At 33.7% G+C, this 11823-nt stretch overlaps 1 protein-coding gene across 26 annotated transcripts in view; it reads right to left on the reverse strand.

The window, feature by feature from the left end:
- The window catches only part of CD36 (CD36 molecule), a 156027-nt gene that overhangs the window by 16376 nt on the left and 127828 nt on the right, over positions 1-11823 (reverse strand). For all 26 annotated transcript variants that reach the window (XM_084974681.1, XM_084974684.1, XM_084974692.1 and 23 more), the window contains 3 exons: positions 5342-5502; positions 1403-1550; positions 776-955 (listed from right to left, as the gene is read on the reverse strand). In XM_084974681.1, the coding sequence (XP_084830807.1) occupies positions 776-955; positions 1403-1550; positions 5342-5502 (489 nt within the window). The remainder of the gene's footprint in view (positions 1-775; positions 956-1402; positions 1551-5341; positions 5503-11823) is intronic.

Genomic DNA, 11823 nt, shown 5'->3' on the forward strand with positions numbered 1-11823 from the left:
AACTGAATCTCTGATCCCTTAAGGTATTCTGCATTCATATTTAATTGATAATAACCAGGCAATCCTAACAACCATCAAAAATTAAAATAACAACAATGAACTGGAGAATCTAACCAATATATAGTGGCAAGTGAAATCATAGCCAAAATTTCAATGCAAATGTCAGCTTGTCCTATTTATAATTCAAAACAGTAAGTTATAACTAAGTACATCTCCAAGTTCACATTTTCCTTAATGTCTGAACTTCCATTCCGTGACATTTGTAGATTACCTGAAGTTCTTATCAAATAAGTCTATGAAAATATGACATTGCTGATGTATCAATCTGGTGTGCAGTTCAGGCTAATTCTCAATTTTACATTAAAACAAATTTGTAAGAGATCTAGAGAAGGAAGCTTGATATGAATAGAATTAACAGAAATAAAAATATGGCGTTTATCTGACTGTTTATAGATAGGAAATCAAAACTGAAATCAGTGTTCAAAGCCTTACCAGCTTACAACCTACTTTTAGACAACTGTATATTTATTAAAGAGTGGAAGCTTGGTTAAATGTCAGCTAAGCTTAAAATTTAATTGTTAAATTCAAAAATGTAAATTTTCCCAGGTAGAAAAGCTAAATCCATGTGAGATAGAGACTTTTAACAAAATTAGAATATGTAGTCCCAGATCAGAAATGAGGCTAACACACTAAATTATAGGATTATGAATTTCCAATGCCATTCTGTTTACCCAATTAAAGTCTAACTATATTGACATTCATGTAAGTTACTCACAGGATAAAACACACCAACTGTGGTAGGAATAGGGTATGGAACCAGGTTCAAGAATGGATCCGGATAGCCCCACAATAGTTCTTTCAAAGTTCTCTTTTGAAACATAGAAGATTTTGACTTTTTGATAAGTGTATTGAGTACTCCTTGAATAAATGTATTTGAATAGAGATGGGGTACAGCCTATAAAAAACAATCATTGTTTAAGACACCAATTGCAATATCAGATTTTTAAACAAATAAATGGATAAATATTAGAATTAAGTTTAATAAAACAAGTTTTAACTACAACTTGAAAATTACTGCCAACTCTTGTCAGGACTAAAAATGTGATGTTTCTTAATCTGTGACAGATTACATTACTCTGCCTCAGTGTGAGCCATAGGGAGGAGTCTTTCAAAGTTACATCCGACTTCTTCATGACAGTAGTGTAAGTGGTCTTCTAATGCAGTTGGTAATGATATGATCTTGTCTTTCTAAGTGACTGTCATTCAAAGTAATGCCATAAGAACACATTTTTATAAAAATGACAAAATAAAGAATATCTAATGATAGTTCTAATTATTGGATTACTTGCAGTGGATTCTAGAGTATTTAAAAAACAAATAATATTGCTGTTTGTCTACTTACTGCCACAGCCAGATTGAGAACAGTGAAGGTGTCGTTCTCTGTTCCAACTGATAGTGAGGGTTCAAAGATGGCACCATTGGGCTGTAGGAAAGAGACTGTGTGGGTCTCAGGGTCCTGGGTTATATTTTCCTTGGCTAGATAACGAACTCTGAAAAACAGAAATATATAAAACTCAAAATAATTGTTTCAAGTGAACATGAAGTCTCAAATACCATCCATTCATGCATCAAATAATTTGTTGAGTATGTTTCGTATGTTAGAAATTATGTTCAACAAGTAGGTTAAAATGATAAATAAGCCAATGCTGTGACTCTAGCTAATTAGAGAAGGAGGTTTAAGCGTTGCTTTAAGGAGTCAGAGGAAGTAGAGTTGCAGGAATAAAAACCACTGACATAAGCAAGATCTCAAACATAAAAGAGTTTGCATCCTATACTCAAATGTTAAGTTTTATCCTGAGTGTCAGGAGGAGAGGGTAGAGAAGGAAGTGTAAGGCATTTTTTTTAGTATTAGAACAACTGTTCAAAGTGCACAGCGTTTCCTGCACTAACTTTTCAATAATTTCCAGTATTTTAATGAGATTAAAGATAACTAACAGATTATAATTTTCACTTTGCAAATCAATTCCCCTCCATTGTTCCCCACATGTATTGAATATTTATTAGTTCTAAGCTTCTACCTCTAAAATTTCTAGGCAAAGTACCAACTATTTTTTAGGAATGTAGGAAAAGGTGATTATTATGGAAAAAATATTTTTCTAAGCACAAGATATTTACTGAAATGATATAAATTATACATTATTCATTGCTCTATCCTATATCTCAACATCTATTATGAAAGGTTATAGTAGTGGCCTGTTGTTACCTAGTATAAAAACTAAAAAAAAATGGGACTGAAATGTAAAAACAAAACAAAAAAATACCACACTTGATTTCAGTTAGATATAATAAAAATATAAATTCCTGTAGGATAAATATGAGTGTTTTTCATCCCCATGCACAGTGTCTGATATATGGTAAGTTCTCAATAAATATTTTCTAATGAATAAATTGTTTAAAAAGAAAGTTCACAAATAGAAATATATTTTATTTCTAATATAGTTTCTTCAAAAGTTTCTTATTTGTTTTTATTGGAGTACTATAAACATAACAAAGAATATAAAAATCTGAAACAGCACCCTGCACAGTCTATTACTAGTCAATTACTATTTTCTCTTAGATGATTGTATTTTTAAATTGTACCACATATTATTAACATTTAAAATGAAAATAGTTTAGTCTTCAGAAACATTTATATATAATCATTGAAATAATAGCAAAATAATTCTGACCCACATATCTTTGTTGTACTTAAAACATTTTACCAGTAGATGGCACTCATGAAGAGAGAAATCCTTCAAACTATGGCCTGTTTAGAATACACTTTTAAAAAGAATGTAATCACTCAAGAAAATTAGAATATGTATGGGTTTTAGAAAATGTAAACTAATAAGGTCAAAGAGAGGAATTTACCTCAGATTTAGGCCAGGACTGCTTTCTAAGTAATCCTGCCAAAATAAAGTAACTTAAAAAAAAAAAAAAAAAAAAAAACGATTTATGGTAAATCTGAGAATGCACCAGAGACTTACTCGGTCTCCAGAGAGATGGTGTGGGTTGGAATATGTATAATTAGGACCTCAATCCAGGCAATTTCATGCTTTGACCCCTGTCATGCCCTATCAATCAAAGTTCCATCAAGGTCACTTTAACAGTCAAAAGCCAAACAAGCCAGTGGTTCTCTTTGAGGAAGGACATCCTCCTCCACTTCCAGTTTCAACTGATTTCAGAGTACAATTCATGGGGAGGCTGGTTCACCTCAACACATGGAAGACTCAAACTATTAACTTTTTCTGAAAATTCGTTTTCCCATTATTTAAGGCATCTGAGCAGACACTAGGACTCCTTTTGGAGGTATCATGAGACAAGATGACTCGTGGTTGATCATAAAATCCTTTAACTCTGTTAGATAAAGAGTTTATTGTTGATATACTTTAGCTGCAAATCCAACTTCTCTTCTCCGACCCTCCCCTCTTTGCTTTTCCAAATAAATCAGTTATATCTATCCCACACCCTTTGAATCCCTTAGAGACATGGGTTAAAGCCTCTAAGAATAAAATTTATATTAGCTGTCACCTCTCCGAGCAGGACTAGGATAGGACTCAATATCATGTGTATGTTTTCTCACACCCCAATTAACACACTTAAAAGTAAAAACATAACCCTGTCTAGACAAACAATCATAATACCCCCAATCTGTGATGAATTCTCAAATTCTAACAACTGTTCTCTCTTCTTACATCTATTAGCTCAATTAGTCATGATTTCTAAAACAATTATGCTTTGATTCTTATTAGGTCATGTGTGAATTCTAGATTTTCCTAGGTACGTATCATAGCTACATATTTTTGGAGTTTAGATATTCATATATGCTTTTGATAATAACATAAGAACTATAAGCCCATGAAAAAATAAAAGTATTTTCAAAGGTAAGACTTTTTTCTGTAACAAGGACAATCAACTTTTATTTGACAGAGTTGTGAATAGGCACAGACATGTGCCTTGATAGTTACGAGGACAGAATATGTACCAAGGCCTCTGCAACTGATTGATCATGTTACTAGGCAGCAGGCATTACCCTCATAAGTACTGTTATTTCATTACATTTGATTTTAAGTTGTCAATCTAGGAACACATTAATGCATGGAGAGGAAATAAAATACATAATTGAAAATTAAAACAAATGGGAAAGTAAAAATATGAATTGTAAGAAATCAATACAAATAGGAAATTTTGTGATATGATTGATCGGTGTTTACCTAGTTAGAATTATTATTGAGGAAAAATCAGCATTTGTATAACAAATGATACAATAGGACTTTATTCTCACATAGATAATATAAATATAGTTCTAAACTTGGATAAAGTTAGGGTTTTTAGCATCTCAAGTTTCTCTTTTCCTGCTTGCTAGTTAGAAAAGACACATACTCTGTATTTTAGATAGGAGAAAGTCTATTATAAAATCTAGAGTTATCAGTTTCTAGGTTTGTGTGAACATATACTAATCATTTCATATGCTCTGGTATCAGTTTTTATATTTTTTAATTTACAAAATGAATGTTCTGGTTAATTATTTCCTTCTAGTTCTAATAACCTAAAATTCTATTTAAAAAGTACGTTAAACTATTAAGGCATATGAGATAAAGATGTAGCTTATTTAGTCCCAGTAATGAGGAAAAGATAAGAATAAAACTACTGAATAAATAAAAACACCCATACAACCTGGGCTTCTCTCCAAACTAATACAAATTAGTTTGAAGAGAAACCCTTAGCAGGTATTATAGCTATTAAAATCAGTTTCTTCCTGGGATTCTCAAAATTATGTATTGAAATCAACCATTATATTTGTAAAACTTATCACCAGGGTCTAATCCCAGGTTGTCTTGAATCATTAGGTCTAAGATGGGGCCTGAGAATTTGCATTTCTCAGGTGATGCTGATAGTACTGTTCCAGGAGCTGTACTTTGAAAACCACTCATATAACCAACACATTCAATTTTAGTCTTTTTAAAATACTCTCTGGTTTTTAAATTTTGATAGTTTTTTTCCATTTTGAATGCATATTTTTGAGTTGTTGACAATATATGCTGTAAGTGTACGGCACCTGTAAATTCTTAAATCTAAGGAAGTTAATTAATGCTGGCAAATTCATAATAAAAATCTGCATTTCTTATCATCATTAAATCCTTAGGTTAGGATTTTAGGTAGGCAGAAAAAATTTCAATGTATATTAGTGGCAAGAAATTAGTAAGTACATTTCAGTACAATGGCATTTGTTAAATGAAAACTTTTCAGAAATATTTATGGTCAAAGAAAGAGTGCCACCCATCCATGGCGACTTGCTTACCTGTACGTGTAAGGACCTCTTTGCTTAACTTTAATTACGCTGCTATTAATTGCTACTTCCTCTGGATTCTGCACATCAAAGATCCAAAACTGTCTGTAAACTTCCGTGCCTGTTTTAACCCAATTTTTAAAAGCAATTGTACCTTCTTCAAGGACAGCTTCCTATGAAAAAGAAAACAATTTTTTTTTTTGTAATAAATATGGGCACTTGCGGGAGATAAAACCTTTAGTTAATCAATGAAAGGACCAAGCTAAAGGACCTTTTAAATAAACACCTTTGCAAACTGCCACATACTCACAACAAAAATGTTTTCAACAAATCATAGCAATCTCTTTCAGTTAACCTCTTACAGAAAGAATCAGTGTGTAATGCTGCACACATGTCTGCTGATTTTAAGGCCAACCATTGGCAAACTTTAGAGTGACTCTAAGGCAATATTGTGACAGTTTCTAACATGATTTATTAAGCAACTTTTATTAAAAGTTTCCCCAAAAATTCTTATCAGGTCAACCATTAACTCTTCTTCTGCCCTCAGTGAGTTGGACTAAGGAGGCAGAAAAGAAAAAAAATGAGATAAAAACCTAGTGGTTTTCAATGCCTCTTCTATTTCTTTAGCAGTTAGTCACTTTAAGGGAAGAAGATCACTAGCACTTGTTACCTTAAGAAAAACACACATTTGATGTCTCCCCTTGCAAACCCTGCTCAATGTGGCTTTCCCAACTCTTAATACATTTGCAGCAGCCTAACAGTATGTTTCCAAAAATGAGAATAGTCTAAGACATTAATATTAGGTTACTATTTTTTAGATAAAAGGATAAAATAAGTAAGTTGTACTATTATTCTTCTGCAAAATCCATTAAAAGTCCTTGATGCCTCTTGTGATGAATATAGGGAAATAAAAAAATACCAATGACAGAATCAGGAAACCCTACATGAGAAATTGACTCTTGTGCTTCCGGGCTATGGGACTGCACAGAAAGTCACCAAACTCCTTGGGGTCAATTTTGTTTCCGTAAAGTGAGGGAGTTATCATAGCTGATCTCCTAGTTTCCTTTGAAGGCTTTCACCCTCTGAGCTGTAAGTCTATGAAACCATAGTAGCTAATGGAGACAAATGTGATTTTGAAGCAGGTGTTTCCGATTAAGTACCTTGAGGAATGCCCAGGTGTAAAGATCCAACATATGATAGTGACAGAGGAAGAAAAAGGAAAGCATTTCACAGAAAGTGGGCCTAACAAGACCCATGAATTCAGGAACAAACTGACCTGCTTGTTTCCTTCAACTGGGAGCAGCAATTCGTAGAATCAGGAAAGGACACTGAGTGTTAAGCACACTTTCTAGGAAAGCATGCTGAGGTCTGAGAAACCAGGTGGCTGGCTCAGGGGTAAGTTAGACAAGTAAAATCAAGACAAGAATCCTAGTCTTCCACCCTTAGGCTACTCCTCTTATACACTGGGCTTTTATTTTATTTTATTTTATTTTATTTTATTTTATTTATTTATTTATTTATTTTCTGTCACCTCTGCACTTACTTGGTAGAAGTCAAATTAAGTTTCATCTCTTCAGGATACTTTATTGCTTAATGCAGAGAATAAGGGAATTCTTTAGAGAAGAACAAGGCATCAACTAAAATGCCTTTACAAAATCCTGTGCTGTTGCAATCCTTTTACACTGATACAAGGAAGCAGCTAATGTGATGTGAGAACTTCTTAACGTTTTGCAAATAACTGGCCTTGAAAAACTTTTATTTGCTCTTCAAAAGTCTTATTTATGTAGCAAGGTCAAAATTAAGACAAAATTGCATGTAAAGTAATATGGCTATTCTTGTAAAAATTTTTACCCTAAAATGATAAGGATATTATAGTTGAAATATATATAGAAGCTGAAAACTATGTTAGTTTACCCATTACAAGAGACTTGAGGAGAAAACTCACAGGAATATACACACATATACATGGTTACTCTCATACTATAAGAATCTTAAGGACAAATACAATATCAATTATTTATCATGTGACTCTCAAGGCATATATTTTCAGTTCTTAATGAGTAGAACTCAAATGTTTATGGAATTGAAAAGGGACGGTGATAGAATATATGTGACAGAACAGAAAACTCCCTAACTCTAATGCTTGTGCATCTCATATAAACAGACCTTGTAAGCCTATCACGTGTTTCTTATAAAGGCCATGAATCACTTTGTCTTATTTGTCGATTCTGAGATTTTTTTTTTACTTTTATTCATTTATATTTATTTTGTATTTTTTTAATTTTAATTTTTTTCCCACTGTACAGTGTGGGGACAAAGTTACTCTTACATGTATACATTTTTTTTTCCCACCCTTTGTTCTGTTGCATTATAAGTATCTAGACATAGTTCTCGATGCTCCTCAGCAGGATATTTTGTCATTTTTAGGGCTACAACAGAATGGCATATGGAAGTTCCCAGGCTGGGGTTGAATCAGAGATGTAGTTTTTGGTCTACACCACCGCCATAGCAAGGCTAGGGATCCAACACATGTCCTCATGGATATTGGTCAGTTTTGTCACTGCTGATCCACGACAGGAAGTCCAATCTTTTTTTTTTTTTTATTTTAAATGGGAAAGTTGAAAAACTTTTGAGGAGTTCCCATTGTGGTGCAGCGGAAATGAATCCAACTAGGAACCATGAGGTTGCGGGTTTGATACCTGGCCTTGCTCAGTGGGTTAAGGATCTGGTGTTGCTGTGAGCTGTGGTGTAGACAGCAGACACGGCTCAGATCTGGTATGGCTATGGCTGTGGCATAGGCCAGGAGCTGTAGCTCGGATTAGACCCCTAGCCTGGGAACCCTCATATGCCGAGGGTACGGCCCTAAAAAGACAAAAAAAGAAAAAGAAAAGAAAAGAAACACTTTTGCAATGAAGGCACTAAACTCTCAGCTGGTAGAGTTAAGGCCATCTAATCCCATCCATTTTTTAAGGTCCTAGAGAATCAGATGTCTGATTTTATGTTGTATGGCAATTTAGCAGTAGATAGATAATGGATAATCAGGCCTTTTCTCTTGTAGTAGCAAAATCTTGTGTAGTTTCCATAACACCATGAATTGTTCATAGACAAACAGAAAAAGATTGAAGCATTTCCTCAGACGATAACACTTCCACGTGCACTAAAAAATTGTACAGGCCTTTTTGAGTACCAGGAATAAGTATATCAGGAGTTCCCGTCGTGGCACAGTGGTTAACAAATCCGACTAGGAAACATGAGGTTGCGGGTTCGATCCCTGCCCTTGCTCAGTGGGTTAACGATCCGGTGGTGCCATGAGCTGTGGTGTAAGTCACATACGTGGCTTGGATCCCGCATTGCTGTGGCTCTGGCATAGGCCAGTGGATACAACTCCGATTAGACCTCTAGCCTGGCAACCTCCATATGCCGTGGGAGCGGCCCAAGAAATGGCAAAAAGACCAAAAAAAAAAAAAAAAAAAAAAAAGAATATCATAAGTTCCTCTAATTTTAAAACCAAAGTATTTATGCCACTGTGAATTTAGGAGGCTTTGATTTTAAATTGACTTTGGACTGTCTGGCCTATTTTACAAAACTTTCACTAAATGTGAAGTACATATTTGATAATTATGTGTTCAGAAAAGGTAATATAATTTAAGATTCTCTCACTTGGCTGATACAAACAGCAGTGTTTATCCCTGCCTTTAATTATTCAGACTATCTACCCCTGGTAATGATTGGATTCCAGCCTGATGACTCTCACAGGACATGGTCTCCAGCTGTGCTAAAAGCATGGAAACTTTGCTACATTCATTTGAAAGCACATGTTTGGGGCAGTAATATCTTCTATGTAGTCACATGATCACTTGATTACTGCTGCTACAGAATGGTAGTACTTCATCAACATGATGGGCAACTTCACTTTAACTATTAAAATGTCCTTGATATCCTCCTATGTGTGGACTATGAAGGGTACGTATATAGAAAATACATTGTCCCATGTCTCAAGAATCTTGCAGAGGCCCAAGGGACAGGATCATGTATAGCATATCTTAATCTCTGAGTAGATTTCCTCAACCTACTCCCAGCCTGACCAAGTACATTGTCTTCTTCACTCAGAACCTAGAATGCAGTGGTTAACAATGAAACTAGAGGCTGTGAGTTTGATCTCCAGTCTGGGTCTGGTCATGTTTTAACCATTTAAACTTGGGCAGGTTATGTAATTTCTTTGTACCTCAGTTTCCGTATCTATAATATGGGGATAATAAGAATAATATTATTAGGTTGAAATATATGACATTAGTATTTTTGAAAATCAAAGTGGAACATCATTTAGTTACATATTTATCTCTTAGGGGTGTTATAGGAATTACTAAATGTAAGCACTTAGAACAGTGTTAGCACATAGGAAGCGTTCAATAAATGTTGGTTATTATTAAAATACAAATTCTATCCACCCTTTAGAGAAAGACTCTAATCTCATTTATTTCCCAGATTTCTTTAACTACTTCTCTCCTAGGATAATTGTCTAAACCAGTCATGTGGCAATAACTCATGTAAAATCCTGACACTTTTTTCTGCTATTTCATCATTTTTATATTTATTCTCCATCCAGTGAAATCAAAAGTCCCCTAAAAATCAGAAACATACTGAAAATAGTCCTCTCCACTCACTACCACAATTTGTTATGCTTAGGATCAGTTACAAGCAGTTTTCCCATGTTCAAAAAATTTTCTCCTATATATGAGCATTATGCACATATATATGTGTGCATAATAGAAAGAGGATGAATTCGAGTATCAGTGCCAGTTGCCCTGACAGTCAAAAAGTGGTTTTAGTTTCAGGTTATCAAGTCATCAATTACCCCAGAATAAAATTTGGTGAAATAGATTAGATTTGTTTCTGAAACTCAGGAAATCAGCTTCCAAGAGTTTAAGAACCTAAAGTGGCAGATCTTTTATTTGGCATGAAAAGTAAATTATGTTAATATTAAGTTGGACTGGAGGAAGAAAATTACATATGCTGACCTGCCGGTTCTTAAGACGTTTTGAATAATTTTATTACGGGAATTAATACACAAGTATATGAGTGTTTAATTCATGTTATACTGCTATTTAAATTTATAATTTGATTTAGATAGTGTCATGTTCTCATAGATTGCCATTAAATTTAGAATACTACAATTTTTTAACAGCCTACACTTCAAGTGTTTCTTTTAGAGCTTTTTAGATACTGTAAGAATATATAAATTATTTTATCATTCTGTAAAATTCTAAGCATATATTTTAAAATTTACACGAATATAAATTAATTTTATTATCAAATATAGACTGTTAATTTGAAATTCTAGTAATTTTAATAAAATACATTTAATTTAATCAGAAAGCTTTTATTTTGCTATTAAAGGGTCACTTTTTCAAGAATGGGGAAAGGAAGTGTTGGCATGTTTGAACATTAGTCTTTTAATTGGAAAAAAAAATCTTCAAATCCCTTCTTGGCATTCTACATCTAATATCACAGGGAAATTAAATATCTATTTAAAATGGCCTGCATTATACCATATTCATGAAATATTTATCAAGTGATATTAACAGTGTTAAGAAGTAAATTATCCTTTGTAAATGGTGGCTGAACTTTGACCTGTTTCTGAAGTCCTTTGATAATTCTCCATTGCACATTTGTAGCAGTTCATGCCATTGACTTTTAGTCTGTCTAGCGAGATTATATAAGCCTGCTAGCTCTAACAAATCTACTACGAATCATAGTCTAAAGTACTGGAAAGAATGTTTTCAGCTATAATATTTAAAAGGCATAAAATCCCTAGAAAACACCCTTTGAAAATGATGAGGAAAAAATACATACATACACATACATATATATACATGTATATATATGTATCCATACAAATGTATATGAAGTAAAATGTATGGTATTTTAGTCCATTTCAAATGCTGGTATCAGGGCACCATCTTTTAGAACCAGGAGGTATCATAGAGTCTCGATTCTATTCTTTAAAAATTATATAACAGGGAGTTCTCGTCATCTCTCAGTGGTTAGCGAATCTGACTAAGAACCATGAAGTTGCAGGTTTGATCCCTGGCCTTGCTCAGTGGGTTAAGGATCCGGCGTTGCTATGAGCTACGGTGTAGGTCCCAGATATGGCTCGGATCCGGCGTTCCTGTGGCTCTGGCATAGGCTGGCGGCTACAGCTCTGATTCAACCCCTAGCATGGGAACCTCCATATGCCATGGGAGCAGCCCTAGAAAAGGCAAAAAGACAAAAAAATAAAATAAAATAAAATAAAAATTAGATAACAACACGAGATGATTTTCTGATCTTTTAAAATTAAGCACTTTAATTTTTTATGGTGTTTGAATACATGTAATAACTTTCTAATTTGCTATTAATCCATTAAATAAAGTGAGCAATCTACAATGAGTTTCAATAGTAAACAAATACTGACCCATGGTAGAACTTGTATACACTTGTAAATTAACAAAATT

Source organism: Sus scrofa, chromosome 9 (genome assembly GCF_054392235.1).
Source record: "Sus scrofa isolate SSC_HxYL_T2T_F1_AM1 chromosome 9, Sscrofa_HxYL_maternal_Yorkshire_Landrace_v2.0, whole genome shotgun sequence".
Classification (NCBI taxonomy): Eukaryota; Metazoa; Chordata; class Mammalia; order Artiodactyla; family Suidae; genus Sus; species Sus scrofa.